Below are 16,629 nucleotides of genomic sequence, written 5' to 3'. Positions count from 1 at the left end.
AGGGTAAGACCACCATATATTATACTGGGCCTCATGTGATGGTGGGACAACATGCTGCCACAGAGGTAGAGGCAAATCAGTTGTAGAGTTCTGGTCTCCTCCACTGACCAGGCTGAAGTGTAGCAAGCTGAGCCCCTTTGGCGGAATTGGGAACACTCTGTACTGATCTCCCGGGGATTGTTCAGGCATGGTGCAGACTGTGGTTTGGGAGGAAGCAGGGTTGAACTCTGCCAGAGGAGTGCTGCTATAATGCAGGGCTATTGGGAGGAAGGAGTAGAAAAGAAAGGATTCCAAGGATCCAACCTGGGTCAAAGGGGAGAGAGAGAGAAACTACTGCAACAAACAGAAGACCAGAAAGGAAAGATGGGAAAGCCAAAAGAAATGTAAAACTCAGGTTATGTCTACACTAGAAATGCTATAGAGGTAAAGCGGTTGCACTGCAGCTGCGCCGCTGAAGCATAGACACTTACAACAGCAACGGGAGGGGTTCTTCCATTGCTGTAGTAAATCCACTTCTACAAGAGGCAGTAGGTCAACGGAAGACACCTCGCAGTGTCCACACCAGGGCTTAGGTCAGTTTAATTACATGGCACAGGGCATGAAGTTATAGCTCTGAGCGATATAGTTAAGATGACCTAACTCTATAGTGTAGACCAGCCCTCAGAGTACACTAGCTCCTCCAATTCACACCTTAAAGGCACAACGGAGGTGCAACTTCTGATCCTGTTATTCCTTCCTTTGAGTTTTCCACTTATGTGACAATCCCTGAAATGCCTTGAAGGGAAAGGTGAAAGAAAAGATATAGATCTTTCAAATCGTGCTAACAAGTAATGCCTGGTGGGAGATGCTCCTCTGAAATCAGATGGAAAGTACTCTCACTCACCTTGGCAATCAGCCTAGAACCAATGTTCTGAAGACATATTTTGGCAAAATGCCTTCGAGATCCAGTGTTTCTGATTACATATTTCTGAAAAGTTTCATATAAGATTTATTCAGAAAACAAATTCTACTTCTTAGCATCACCCTCTGACATTTCAGAAAAGGCGAAGGCAGGAGAATCATGCAACTGTTCCATAGTGAATCCAATTTTCATCTCTGGCGGACACTGGGGGCATATACTGTGACTGGCTGAAAGACACAATGCCAGTACTGCTAGCAGAAATATTCACAAGGAACAAAAACTCCTGCATGTGGAACAGAAATGAAGTCCATGTAGTTGTGGAAATCATTTCTTCTGCTGGCCATAGGTGCTCTCTTAGGGAAGGATATCAATGGAAAAGCAAAGCCTCAATGAGATAAACGTGTCTGTCTTTCTCTCAAGACATGGAGTTAGCTACTCAAAGTCTGTCTATTCCACAAGAAAATGGGTTTATTGGGTCATTTCCTCTGTTGCCTACCTCTTCTCACACACTGAGCTATTGGGAAGGAAATGCATCACTGGATTTGCATAGCAATTAGTTACACTCCTTCAAAAAGGGTTAGTTTAAATTAAATACGTTGTTTATTTGTCTGACAGGACACAAACTGCTGACAGCTCAAAATTGCTAATCAGTTTCGGGAAGCTGAATCCTGTACTGCCAGCTGAAGAAGGATCCTGATCAAAAGTGTTAAATATCATAGCTGACAACTAGGAGGCTTTACTGAAAGCTGCCTTTTAGCCATCAAAGGCAATAACATGGCCTAACCCAACCGGTCCCCAGACACAGAGGTTGCTAAGTGAATTTCAGTGTACACAGTCCCTATTTCACATTCCCACAAGCTGCAACAGAACAGTCTGGGATTAGCAATCCCTCAACAAAACAGCGGGGAGGAACATGCTGAAAGTTATCTCTCCCAACCCCAGCTTCACATACAGTGAAATCCAATGATCAGACAGGCTTACCTTGGCAAAATCTCGAGAGATTTCTCTTCCTCGGCCTCCGTCAGCTTCTTCGCTCCAAGTCAGACTTCCATTCTAAGGGAACAGAAACAAGAGGATGACTGGACTATGGGGAGAGTGCCCTTGCTCTATGGGTGGCAATTCTAGACAGGGAGTACACATACGGGGGAGGGCACTTCTGGTGTAGGGAGCACAGGGATGGAGAGAAGTATTTAAGCAGAGAATTGTATCGTATTTTAATTAAGCTTCCAAATATGTGGCCACAGAAGCTGGCTGGAAAATAGAAATCTCTTCCCACAAAAAAGTCCGTGTTTTTTAAAATAAAATTTATTCTTAACTGTATGAAAAAAGTCAAAAATGCAAAATTTTTTGCAGGACAGAACTTCCAGAGAAATCCCATTTGGGAGCCCCAAGGCACAATTTTTCAGCTTGCAAGCTATCTGCCTGGAAGACTCTTGTCAATTTTACTTCCTAACTGCATGCCAGAAACTGGGTACCCCTGGTCCCCTCCAGCCAAGCTGCTGGAAAATTCCTGACCAGCTCTAATGGGCACATTATTCCACCTGTTAAACATCAGTGATCTAACATTTGAAGTGGGGGATCTCTTCATTCACTGTAGCCAGGTTCACTTCATTGTTCAAAGCCAAACAAGGAGCAAGTTCAAGAATGAAGCTTCTTACTGTCTGACCATCCTTACACAGGTGCATTTTTTTTTATGGTCTCTAGAGCCAACATTGAAAGCAGCAGGTGTCAAGCATTCTTGTCAACTTGATCATGTTGAGCCTCATCCTTTCTGTTAGCCATCTGACCAGCACTACCATACTTCAGGATGGGAAAACATGCAGCCTGGCCTCCTCTAGTGTTCTGACATAAGCAGCTCTAAGGATAGGTCAAAGGGATGGGAAATAGGGGATAATAAGGTTGAGACCCTGCGCAGACCTCTCTGTACCAATCATGGTATGCGCAAGCTTAGGGAACTGTTGTACTCGGATCTCCTACACAGAGATAGAAAGCTCAACTCTGTTGGATTAAGGCTTGCACTTCTCATTAGGCATTATAGGGACACCACTTGGGTCTATCTTGCTCAGCAAATCACGACAGAGAAATAGTTAGCAGAACTGAAAAATAGCAAAGGCAGATCTGGCTATTTCTCAGTTGTGGGAACAGAAGGGTGATAAAACATATTGTGTAGCCATCTTCAAACCACAAACACCATAGAACAACAGTAGCCACTGGTACAGACAGCCACCCAATCAAGTGCTCTGGTAAATTATAAGTGGTACCTGCCATTCTGGTTACAAATGCACTGCACCTTATCTGATAGGAAGACACTGAATATGTGAAGAGATTTCAGAACAAAAATACATTTTAATTAGAGTTGCTCTAACATCTGAAATCTTGGAGTCATCTGGTAGTGATGCCAAGTGCTCTTCACCTTTGTAAAAGACAGACAAAGCTACATTTTCCCTTTAAAAACAGCAGTGGGCTGCTCTAATGCCCGCTGATTTAGTTTGAGCCAGTAATTCCTGCTGGAAAGTCAATTATCCAGTGAGTCCCATCAGCTGAAAGATATTTAATTGGAGATTATTGCCACTTCTGTTATGTCAGCTGTTTATTCCAGCAGGTCAATTCCCCTCCCTCTCTAGGGAGAGGTCTGAAGACAGGTTTTGTTCACAGGAGGATTCATTTGGGTGTCCTTGGCTAACAGAGATTAAAAACACATATTTTTGTTAATTATGATAACATCCAGCTGCTCCTAACATCCTGCTGATAAGAAGCCAGAAAACTAAGAGCAACTAAAAACCTGGATGAATAGTGAGAATAAAACACACATGCCAAGATCTTCAAAAGTGACTAGTGATTTGGAGTGCCCAAGCTGACATAACTTAAGGGAATCTGTTTTTCAGACAGTGTTAAGCATCCACCTTCTGAAAATAGACCCCCATTTAAAGTTGGGTATATTAGAATCAAAGCACCCAAATTCACTATAGGCACATTTTAAATACTTGGCCATACCTGCTGTACCCATTTTTCTCTTTTAAATACAGGAGGGGAGAGGGCAAGAGAACATGTATAAATTCCCCCAGGCAGAGAGGAAGTGTGAAAAGCAGATTAAACCACAAATGTATTTTATACATAGCACACATTAGCCAACAACTCTCCACTGAGAACAGTTTACAACCAGGAAGGAAGAAAAAAAAAAAAAAGAAAAACCTACTGTGGGAAAACTGCATGGAGCATTAAAAACACACTCTTTACTTTAAAGAAAAATATACTTTTCATTAATTTTAGAATTATGAAGTTTAAATTCTTTCATCAGAGACATCACCAAGGAGATCAAAACACAAAGAAGTAGTACTTATGTTCCCCTTAATCGCTAAATCTCAAAGCACTTCAAAAGGTGAGAAAGCATCACTACTTCTATGTTTTTTAGTGAAAAGAAGATAAAGGCCAGCTGAACTCTGTCATTGCAATGTTTAACCGTGTGACTGAGTGGCTGGATGAAATTGGCATCATTTGGCATAGCAAGCAGCAGTGAGACAAAGGTACTGAAGCTCCCAGATAATGAGACCTGGTGAAATAAAAGTACACCGGATTCAGGGCACAAGGCATGCTTCTTTTATGATGAGCTAGATCAAATTCTTACAACTCTCCCTTACATGCAATCAGGGCTGCTTCTGGGTAGCAACGGAGTATAATCCAGTGCAGAGGTGAGGGACAAGGAGACTGGAGTTAGTGGATTTCTGGCTAGTCTAGAGTACCAGGTAGACTTCATTCTCCAGTATTGTTAATTTATCCATAGAACAGGTCCACAGCATGGACAACAACAGACAAACTTCCCACTGTCCACATGTCTTGACTGTGATCTGAAGGGACTACCTTCATGACCTATCATTCTGTGGCCTCCCTGCCAAGACTACCAACAATGATACCAAATAGTGACAACTGCAATGCCAGTTTTGTGAGGTCAGAAACCAGTTCACTGAGAAACAGACCATGATCCATCAACTGATTTCACATAAGCCATCAACAGCCATCAGAATTTCACAGTGTTCCACTGCTAGTGACTTGAGCTCAAATGAAACGTGCAAGACACAGAAGGAAGAAAACAAATAGCTACCCAATTACAGATGAGAATGCTGCACAATTACTGACATATGTAGGATCATTTATTTATTATATAAAAGCTTCTTGCATGGAGGATATAGCTCTCTGCATAAACTTCAGCATATCGAACTTTCACTCTTTCTCGGAAAACATAATTACTCTATGCTGGGAGACCCTTCTCTCCATTAACAGCAGGAGCTTGAGAAATCAATATCCCTTCCACCAGGCATCAAAAGGGGGTTTTATAGGTCAGGAGATGTTTTCTGCTTCCTTTCTGTACTATTTAAAATTAATATCAAGGAATATGCTACTGTTTTCTCCCTCATTTTGTAGCAAGGAAATTTACTTGATGTTTGAGAAATAATCATTTCCATAGTTACCAACCGGGATATCGCAAACAAGAATTCACCTGAAACTTCTGACATCTGAAAAAAATTAAGCTACCCCCTATGTCTTGGCTCAGCTCTCTGACATCATGTACCAGTAGAAGAAAGCCAGAATTCTGTAAATAGTTCCTGCCCTGAGAAAGAACTTTCAGCCTGCAGGCTGTCCCCAGAAGCTGCCTGCCCCATTCCCTTTGCCCACATCCCCAAACACACCTCTGAAGCTCATCTGCTATCAAAATGTTCTGCTCTTCCCCAGAGAGGATAGGCCTGACTTTAGAAGCAATTAGAGCATGGGCTATTTTAGGATTACTTCCTAACCACCTGGAATATCTTATTAAAGCAGAGCTCAGATGTCAAAAGCAGTTTCAGTTACCACCTACAAAAGCCATAGTTAACCCTTTCCTCAAAAATAAGTTACTGGAACAGGTCACTGACAATTACAAACAACTTGTTTTTCATTCCAGCCTCTTGAAGCCCCAAACCTCCAAATTATTCATCTAAAAACTCCTATGATTGAGCTGTTTAGAACTTGAGTACTAATATTCCAACTCTCTGTATAGTGGCCAGAGTCTAATTTCCCCAAGAACCAAAATCCTGTGTCCAACTCAAAGGGTCCAGGATGTAAAGGTTCACCACTAAAACTCAAAATATCTGCACCTCAGGCATGAGCCTTGCCTCATGGAAAAACTCTCAAAGCTTTAATATAGCTTTGTTATTCAAATATTTTAATGAGACTCAGCTGAGGTCTGGTAAGGTTTATGAGACTATGAAATTGGACTTAAATCTCATTTATTTATTGTATTTATTCTGGGTGAACCTGTTGAAGTTTAGGATTCACAAAAAGTGAGGAGGCATTAGCACACTTGGAGCCTCACCTAGGTTTGCCAATGTACCTCAAACTTGATGTGCTTCCTCCATCACTACTATTTCAGTCCTAGTGTTTCCAGATAGATACTTGTCACTGGGCAACCACCATAATGTTTGAAGTCTATCTACACACTAAGCTAAATGTTGCTGTGACAAACCCTTTACTACCCTATCCCACTAGCTTAACAGCAAACACTGAGTTAATGGGAAATGTACAAAGGGGGTGATTTCAGGATTATCAGAGAATCAGCAGAAATTCCTTTTGTGGGTGGGGCTGAGCCCTAGTAAGTGAAACAGATGCCAGTATAAAGAAAACTGTTGTACTACAAAACACCGATAAGATTGGGATTACTGCCCTGAGCTGCAAACTCTCAGGCACTGTAAGAACCAAGTTATAATTATCACATACACACCTTCCGTTGTCTGGTAAAACTTTGTAGGAGCTGAAAAATCCTGCCCACTCTTACTAGCAAGACAGCACAATTCAACATCTACGGCTTTAGAGGTGCTTTTGATTCTAGTGATCTCAAGATTAAGTGGAGAAAATAAGAAAAGAAAGGACTGAAATGCATGCATTTGGAATTCGTTGGTTACACCTTTTAATAAAGATTCCTTTAAAACTCTCTCCCAGCTGTGCAGCTACTGCAATTTCCTGATTCCTAGTGGCACAGGAACCCAATGGAAGCCAAGAATTTCACAGTATTTGGGTACTGCTGAATCGGGCAACTGAAAAAAGTAAACCAAAGTCTGGGCGATGCAATTTCACAATGCTGATTGTATTTAATTTTCAAAGAAATCTGTGCTTTGTTGTGTGGCTGGGCAGACAAGATTAGCACTGGTATACAGCAAAGTCATTCCCTGCCAATTTACATTGGGGATAGACTACAGGGGTCAACTGGAGAGCGATCTGCTGTTGATTTGGCGGGTCTTCAGTAGACCCGCAAAATCGACTGCTGGTGGATCAATCTCAGAGCTTCGACCCGGGCTGTAGTGTAGACATAGACCTACTCTAACTAGTACACCTGTAAAGTAGCGCTGGAACAACAAGCTACAGGCATTTTTAGAGGCAAACACTTGAGCCAAATTTGGAATTTATAATCCCACGCAGATGGAGTTGCATGGGATATAAACCAACACCAAATCTGCTCCCTGGAAATTGGATCAGAGCATTCTAATTAAAAAATTAAACCCCCTTGCCTTACACTTCAAAGATAACAGGGCCAACAGAACAGTGAAGACAAAGATACATGGATTTCTCCTAGATAATTTTAAAGGGATATCCAGGGCCAGAAATTCAAGATCAGGTGAGCACAACTGTACGCACATTAATTTATGCATGCAATTATGCTTGTATATTGGGTATATCATTCTGTCATTGAACAGGCCACAAACATGCACAAATACCTGATTTTGTGCATGATCATCAAGTACTAGTGCACACAGATTTATCCAGATATGTGCACGCAACTGTACACACCCAATCTTGAAAACCTGGCCACAGAGTAAATTCCATTTATTTTTCTGAGACGTTTATCTGCTCTGGCTGCTTATTTCCCATTTTAAGTTACAATTTCAATGGTGACCTCAGCCATGATGCAACATGAGTCATCTGCACAGCTAAGAGCAGATAAGGAATTCAGATGGGGAATAAATGAATTCAAATAAGGAAAAGCAGGTAAGTTCTTAAGAATCAAAGAATTTGTTTTCATGCAAAAGTTCTTTGCAATAAAGAGGAAATAAACAAACATGTGATACACACGCAGTTGCTAGTAGAGAAAATTGTTTTTCATTATATGACAGCTTTTTAAAGGTGACCCACAAGTGGAATTAGAAATCCATATTAAGAAGTGCACTGAGTTTTTCCAAATAAGGGGCAGGGCATTTAGCATGTAAAACAATTCATTTGTTTTCATGATTTCCAATCCCTTTGGATTACCAGGTATCCCCTCTGAATAGTACCACAGCATTGATTATACTTAAAGCATCACAGCAGCCATGGAACTTCTGCCGCCCTTTCCCAGAGCCAGTTTATAGTGATCACTCTAAGTGGGCTTCTCTTTGCCAACACATATCAGCTTTCTAAAAGTTAGGTCATGATTTTGAAGAGTTACTAGTGGTTTTGGGTACCCAACCTGAGACACCCGATTTTTAAGAAATACTGAGCACTAACCCTCTGAAAATCAGGCCCTTTTGAAGTGTTTTAAAAAGAGTTATAAGGCACCCAAGATCACCAGGCACTTGAAAATCTTGGCCTTATTATTTATAGCCCATGAAGGGATAAAAGTACTAATGTATATGCTTTGATATCTACAATCAAAGTTTTGCAGTGGTATAGCGTGCTGCTGAGCATACCAGCCTGAGTTTGAAGGGGATTCTCTGGAACCTGAACTGGAAAGGCAGCAGCAGAACTGAACTGGCTGCAATCTGCTCAGCAGTGAGGTTATTCCCAGTAACCAAAGAGACTGCCAAGCTATGCTTAAAACTAGATGAAGTCACACCCAACCGTCTGCTAAAAGCAACATTTTCACCCGCAGAATTAAAATCTCATTTCTCTTCAGATGAAGACGGGCAGCCCACATCTCCCTTTCTGCAGGCGCCGTGGGAAACCTCAGCTGTCGGAGAGCTGATGGATTTACACAGGATTTGAGCAGTGCTAGAAGAGACTGAGCCTACTGCATCCGTCCGCCCTTCTTTCAGAACTTCAACCCCTTGACAAGCAGCTAACACTCCCTCGTTGTTTTGTGCTGACAGGATTCCCACCGCCCGTGTCAGAAGCTGAGCCAGCTCTTTTGTCTGATGGCTTGTTCTACAATTATTTACTTGGCTGTCCAAAGCTGAATAGGTCTCTAAAAGTAGCCAGACATCAATGCTGGTATTCATCTTTCTACCGCCCTAGTATTAGGTCCCTTCCAGAGGATCTCAGTCTTATGCTACGAAGTCAACATTTTTCTGGAAGACCTCATTTTTAAAAGAAAATCACTATCAAGAGAAGAAATACAAATGACTTCCCATTCCAAAATTAATGGCAAAAACCAACTAAATATAACCTACAAATATCATGAGATTGTCACAAAGTTTACCCCCAAAATCTGATGTGGTGGTGAATGTTCTGCCAGGCTCAACATCTGTACAGTATTAAAACAGAAGATAACATTTTCAAAATGCACATAAGTGACTTTTGTACCTAAGTCTCATTGACAGTCAATGGGAGTTGGGTACAATTTTCAGAAGTGCCTATTATCTGCTACTTTGTTGTTCAGTTAAAAATACCACTGCTAAAATCTGTACACATTTTAAAAACATTTGGACTCCACAACCTAAAAAGTTGTTATCCCTGCTTGCTGTAATCACAGCATCATTTAATCAGCCACTCTTCCTAATGATGCTAGTGCATAAACAAGCAAGCAAAACAAATCTGAGCTTGAACTTACATCTTTAAAAAAAAGTGTGTGTGTGTGTGGGGGGGGGGAAGAACATTTATAAATGTTAGAGGATGAAATGAGGACATTTAATATTCTGAAGCTTCTAAAAAGGGAAGCACAAATCATTTTAAAAGCTACGTATTAATTAAATAAAAAGACACAGATGTGTGTCTTTTTAAGGTATTTTACCTCACCAGGAAAACAAAAAAACTATTTAAATAGCAGAAGAAAAATGTCTGCCTGCTCTTTCTTGCATTCAGAAATCACCACACAAGCTACTTGGTACTGACTTGAACCTATTTCATTTGAAGTCCATTGTAAAACTACTAGTATCTTAAGTGTGACTAGCATCAGACAGAACCTACCATCTTGCAGTTAAATTTTCACTCTCCTGCATGGAGACTCCAACTGAGGGCACAAACAAATCAACCTTTGATACTTACCCATCCCAAAGCGAGCATGATTCACCAGCAGTATTTTATACAACCATTGTGATTTTCATCTATGCATGTCAAAGTGCTTTACAAACACTGGGCCACATTCATGCATGCAGCAGAGATCCATGCAACACTACAGTCAGGAAGGCCACGGAGGTGGGGAGTAAAGTTAGTTGTAAACCCCTTTTTACACTTCCTGGATTCTAGAACAAACTTGGCAGGTCCAAAACCACATTAGGTTGCAACAGACCCCAAAGGGTCACACAGCAACTGAAGACAGCTGAAGTACAACACCAATGAGAGCTTGCAAGAATGTAAGCCAGAGTGGAGCTGTACCAATATCTCTATACCACCTGGGGAATCTTATGCCAGAGGTATTACCTGAGCACCAGAGCTGGCAAGTTGGTAGCCCTTACAGTTTGTCAGAGTGGCATAAAGGGGTTGCTATGGGGCTGTGAATCAAGCCTATTAACTTACAAAGCTCCATAATTCCTTACAAGATACGAAAGTATTATTCTGAAGCACAAAGAAAGTCACAAGGCACTGGCCAAGCCAGAAACAAAAACAGTCTTCTGAGTCAACATGTAAATATAAGCCTCTACCTCACCATGATCAGTAGCTACTACAAAGGAACCTACAATTCCACATTTTCCATTTTTTTAAGGCCACTACAATGTGCCACCAAGCCTTACTGTGCTTTCAGCTCCCTGACTGCTATGTTATATCAAGAGACTGGAAAAAGGGGAGTAGTCTTCCCTTCAGCCACTATACTCCCGTTTAGAAAGCCCATCAAGTTCTGAAGCAATTTCTCCAAAGACCTAGTCACCTGAATGACACACCCACCTAGTTTCCTGAGAATAGTCTGAATAACTCCTCACTCAAACTAGCCACTCTTGAGGAACAGGCATTTCAGAGTATCAGCTGGCAGGCTGCCAAATCCTACAGTCGCTTAGTTAGTGTGCTCACCAGCATGGAGTCAGGAATCCCATTTACCACTGACTTGGCAACTTTCACAGAATCCTGCCAAGTGCATCAACATGGAAGCTAGCGAATCAGGATATGAGTTTGATGATATTCCATGAGCTGGGTCATGTTATGCCAGTCAAATAAGAATCTTTCCCCACTGAAAAAAAAACAACTCATGATGGTGTAAAGCAAAGCCCTCTTGTCTCTGACCCACAGTATCTAGGGGACAGGCTTTGAACTGTGAGTGCTCACAGCAAACACTCATCATTGGCCATCACTAAGGAGTTCCAATCTTCCCACTTATTCACAGGATTTCCAAGGGAGAAACTCTCTGTCAATAGCCAAAGATACTTCCACAGCAGAGTTAATTCAACCCACACCTTAACAGCACCTAATGGAACACTTACCCAAGCTCACCCACACTATAGCTTGTAGCAAAGAGCAGCTAATCCCAACCCCCAAACTTAAACCTTAGGGCCAATCTCAACTCACCTATGGGCTGTTCCTATACCTAACGGAGCTAATCTTACCTCTATAAAGCACCCTAGCACTATAGTAAAGAAATGCCCATTTATGATGAAGCACACAGTAAAGTGAAAAGCTCTTGGGCGTACTGGCATATCGCTTCAAGCACTGGTAATTATAGATTCAAACCCAATAGTAACATCCTACTGTAACCATTCAATAAGCAAGTCAGCCACTTTCCATCCACTCATGAAATACAAAATGGCTGCGCTGCTCAGATGATCAGGAACAGGATATGGACTTTTTCCCCACTAGGACAGAGGTTCAAATTCTGTCCAAGTTCATAGCGACTAGAAGGGGGTGGTCTATGTGAAATAAATTAAGTCAGTTACTAGCAGACAGGTGCCTATAATCAAAATTCATCACAACAACAGGTACTAACTGGCCCCATGCTGAGAGTCTCAGCAGAAAGGTGAAGGAATGAATGAGCCACAAAGACCAAGCTCCTTTTCCATCTTTAGCAGTGACCCTTGTTGATCAGGGTTGACACATGTAGATAAGGGGCTTTAATTTACCTCTTCTTTGTACAGTTAGAGAGCTGCACCCCCAGAGCTGGAAAATATAGCCCCTTTCACAAGTACTAAATTCACTTTTGAAAGAAAGAGCTTTTGTTCAGAGAGAAGAAATGTCAGCACTGACCTGCTTGAGCTGCTCATCCATTCTCCAGGTCTGCCGCCCAGATGGGGAACCAGAATACGATTGTTTAGTAGTGTCTTTACCCTGTTCCTCCTTTCCCTGCTGTCCCCGCTGAAGTCCTGGGGCTGGAAGAGTAGACACCACTCTTTGGTTGTGATGGGCAACTTTTTGAGAATGAAAATACTTCAAAGTAGAACAGGCATCTTTCCCAGTCATTTCAGTGTCCTCCTCAAGATCTCCATCTTCCAAACCCTCTTCCTCTTCATCCTCTTCCTCCTCCTCCTCCTCCTCCTCCAGCTCCGAGGTCACACTGCTCTGATCAAAAGCTCGGGTGGCCCCAACTACAGGTGGGACTTTGGCCAAAGGACCAAGTGCTGTGCTGCCCGAAGCCCTGCCAGATGTGGCTGCTAGAACAGCCTGCTGTGCTGCCAGCTGCTGAGTATAAAGCTGCTGGGCTTCTCTCATCTGCCTCTGCTGTCTCTCTCTGGAATCCATCTGCAGAGGACCTTGCTGCTGTTGCTGCTGCTGCTTCTGCAGCTGCTCAACAACAGCCTCCAGCTTCATCCCGCAGTTAGCATGGCTGTGAAAAGACAGCTTTTCTACCCAGCAGGGCTCAAGCCCCAACCTTCAGAGATCAATAGAACCTAAAAGATAGATAAATATTTGTATGAATATAACACACTTTCATCTTCTTCCCTGTCGGAGGATAAGCAGGCTGCAAAGCCAGTCCTCTTTCCAGTCCAGGAGACCGTAAAATAAAACGCCTAGAGTTTCGCAGCCTCAGGCTCAAACTTGCACTCCATTTTCAGTGTGTTTAATTGTATTTTCAAACTGAACACACGACAGCATAACCTCAGTTTTACAAACTGCAAACTGCTTACCTGCCCCTGCCCTAAGAGCATATTCTTCACTGACCCTTCTCCCACAAGTTTTACTAACTACCTTTAAAGCATTAGATTTTAAATTTAGATTTCAATCTCACTCCATATACTATTTTAAGGAACTGCACATCATAATAATTGCACTGAGTGCATGCCCTTTAAGTAAATGTATTTATAATCCTGTACCAAATACTATTGTCTTTGCAAGTTATTTCCTGACCTCATGATTTTACAGAAGTTCCACATGCTCCTTGAGATCTTAGTAAAAACAGGGCTCTTTTAGCACTTGTTACTCTGAGTAATTTGGATGCCATGCAAGTAAAGATCATCCTACCCCCAAATAGCTAGTCACCTGGAAACCTTTACCCCAGCTTCTTCACACACAGCTCTGCCAATGCACCTAACATCCCAAGCTGGGACACTCTCCGTTACTCTAACTGGAGGATGCACAGGACTTTGTTAGCACTCCATTTTGATGTACAACATCCCCTACTCTTCCAGCATTAGGCACCTCTTGAACAGAGACTAACACACCTGGCTAGAGCCAGGTATACTGTTGAGACATACTAGGCAAATCCTGGGAGAACAATGGTGCTCCTAATTTCCAAAGGCTAAAGGAGAATGTGCATTTCCAGGCATTATGACAGAAACCAGAAATGTAAGTTGAACTAACTTGCTAAGTAGCTGCCCTTCGAGACTTACTAGTAAATCAAAACACAGTCAATAATGTACGAGAAACAAAGGAAAGGCAGCCAGCAAACAAACTAAGGAAATCCTCCTTCCACCCACATAACCAGTGCTGTGGTATGCAATCTAACCAACACCAGGTCCTTAAAAAGGAGGATAGTTTGCTAATGCTTTATGATCAAACACAAGAAAACACACTTCTGTAGGTAAGTCAAATACACTAATTGACCTAATTTCCATAAAATTCCAAAATAAGAAAAGACCTCAAATGTCCCTAGATTCTCCTTGAAGAGATTCAACAATATTTTCTGCAAACATAATACAATGGAACTGATTTTAAATTGTGCAAAGTATAATACTAAAGACATTTTTCTCTGTATTAAGCAACTATTGTCATAAATAAAATCATTCCAATGACAGGTCTATCAGCATTCTTAACTATCACACACCAATATATCCTTTAGCTTAAAAGTGAAGCAACACACAGTTCGAATGTCAGTAACAATCATACATCATCTGGCATGTGATTAGGGCATCAAACACTCCTCAGGCACAATATACAGCCTGGCATTGGTGTTATAATACATACACATCTCCCTTGTACAATAATAATGAACTGGAATGTGGATTCTAACATTAAGCACAAAGCAGACTGCGTATTACTGTGCCTAAGGCATGTGTCTACAACTCCCACAACACATCTTATTGTGTAGTGCCGCACCTGAGGCGTGTTAGGATGTCATCATACCTCATATGTAGCAATACACAAGAGGGTGTGCAATTAATACATGTCTCATGTACAATACAATAATAAGTGACTGGTATGTGATTAAGGTCAGGTAAACACACCTCAGATGCAGAAACACAAGCCCTGGTATGCAGTTCCAGTGTGTCTCACACAGCTCTGATACAATAATGCATGAAAGGTTATACCAAGATTTATACATTTCTCCTGGGTGCTGTGATTAGACATGAATGTGAAATATAAGGGCTCCAGGGAAGTTGGACTAGATGACCTCCTGAGGTCTCTTCCAATGCTAATCCAGAACCAAAGATATAGTAACCACACCCTGATTAGGTATCAATGTGATTATAAAAAGATATTCAACATTTGAGTGTTTTAAGTAAATAAAGATATTTAGAACAAAGAGTATAAGATCAGGATAATTTTTTTTTTTAAATTCTCCATCTAGGTTGCTATTACTACTTGAGATAATTAAAAACAGTTTTAACATCTGATTTTCTTTTCAGCATTAATATCTGCTTAAGGGCTTAGACTACACTGGCAACGCTAAAGCAGCGCTCTAAAAAACCCACCTCCACGAGGGGCGTAGCTCCCAGTGCTGGGGCACTGTCTACACTGGCGCTTTACACCGCTGAAACATGCTGTGCTCAGGGGGGAGTTTTTTCACACCCTTGCGTGAGAAAGTTGCAGCACTGTAAATTGCCAGTGTAGACAAGCCCTAACTTTTTGAACTACAACCAACTCTGGTCAGTGAAACTACTCAGATTAACTTTCACATTCTCATGCAGTAACCCAAGCTCATGTGGATTTCCATCCTGGAAGAGCAGTTAAAGAAAAAGCCATCCCATCTGAATTTTTAAACCTTCCTTCTTTGTTTTAAAACAAGCTAATTATTGCAATTAAACCACACTGGTAATGTTCTTCTGTCAGTTTTGGGTGGGGCTATAAAAAGGACATTTTGAAACAGAAAAAAACACCGAAAAGTATACAATTCAAGCTCCTCTGAAAACAAATGAGGGGTTTTAGAAAGGAGTAGTAAGCAAAACTGTGAATGCTCCCTGTATTCTCAGACAAGCTCCACTATGGAATGTTCCTGCTCCCCCAAGCTTTATTATCTCCTCTACATCTAGTTCTCACACCAAGCCACTGTAACCTACTTCCCTAAACCAGCCCCCTAACTAACCGCTTTCACCCATAACCTGTCACCTAACCAACTCCTCCCATCATAGTCACACTAATCAATTCCATAGTCTGTCCCTCAAACAAACCAAATCCCCCTCCCCAATAAGCAGCCCCAAACAAATCCCACTAACCCAGAGCCAGTCATTCCAACTAATCCCACAGCCTGCCCCCAACCAACCCACTCCTTCTCAACACTCATAACCCCCTCCTCATAGAGCCCCCCAACTAGTTCCCTCAGCCTCCCTATAACCAGTCACATATCCTGCCCCACAAAACCAACTCTGCCAATTAGCCCCCATAACCACCCCTTCCCCTCCCATCCAGACTCTTCAAACCACCTATAACTAGCCCCCCATAACCAACCAGCTTCTCCAAAACCTTCATAACTAGCCCTTCAACAACCCCACAGCCTGCCCTCACCCCCAGTCTCCAGCCCTACCGCTACCACACGCATCCCCAGCCCCTACCCCCATCTCTACCTCTACTCTCAAACCCACCCCCAGCCTGCCCTCACCCCCACCTCTACCCCTGCCCTCGCCCCCAGCCCCCGCCCCCAGCCTGCCCTCACCCCCCCCACCGCCTGCCCTCACCCCCATCTCTACCCCTACTCTCACACCCACCCCCATAGCCTACCCTCAGCCTCCACTCCCAACCCTCCCACCAGCGGGAGCAGAGGGGCCATTACCTCCTCCGGAGCGAGGGGAGCGGGTCACTGCAGGCCCGTGCGCAGCCACTCGACTCTGACCGTCACCCCTCCCCCGCCCCCCTGAGCAAGACCGGAAACGGGGCCGGGAGGAGGGAGGGGGCGGGGTGCATAGCGGAAGCTGCGCCACTAGCCTCCCCTCCCCTCAGCAAGAGCGCTGACCGGAAGTAGCTGTCAGGAGGCGGAGTCAGCTAGCGGAAAGTCT

The 16,629-nt window shown here is 42.7% G+C and overlaps 1 protein-coding gene and 1 long non-coding RNA gene across 2 annotated transcripts in view; one reads left to right on the top strand and one right to left on the bottom strand.

Moving 5' to 3' along the window:
- Positions 1-14,311, top strand: part of LOC140918557 (uncharacterized) — a 31,305-nt gene extending 16,994 nt beyond the window's left edge. Inside the window, exon 5 of the long non-coding RNA XR_012161231.2 lies at positions 8,799-14,311. This is a non-coding gene — a long non-coding RNA (uncharacterized LOC140918557). The remainder of the gene's footprint in view (positions 1-8,798) is intronic.
- Positions 1-16,607, bottom strand: part of ARID3B (AT-rich interaction domain 3B) — a 47,850-nt gene extending 31,243 nt beyond the window's left edge. Inside the window, exons 1-3 of the mRNA XM_073363265.2 lie at positions 16,407-16,607; positions 12,230-12,870; positions 1,883-1,954 (exon numbers count right to left, since the gene is read on the bottom strand). Of these exons, the coding sequence (XP_073219366.2) occupies positions 1,883-1,954; positions 12,230-12,790 (633 nt within the window). The 5' untranslated portion in view covers positions 12,791-12,870; positions 16,407-16,607. The remainder of the gene's footprint in view (positions 1-1,882; positions 1,955-12,229; positions 12,871-16,406) is intronic.
- Between the last annotated feature and the right edge of the window lie 22 nt (positions 16,608-16,629).

The sequence above is a fragment of the Lepidochelys kempii genome, chromosome 10, assembly GCF_965140285.1.
Source record: "Lepidochelys kempii isolate rLepKem1 chromosome 10, rLepKem1.hap1, whole genome shotgun sequence".
In the NCBI taxonomy this organism is placed as follows: domain Eukaryota; kingdom Metazoa; phylum Chordata; order Testudines; family Cheloniidae; genus Lepidochelys; species Lepidochelys kempii.
Note: the sequence above shows the minus strand (reverse complement) of the source record. Positions and strands in the feature narration are given on the sequence as shown.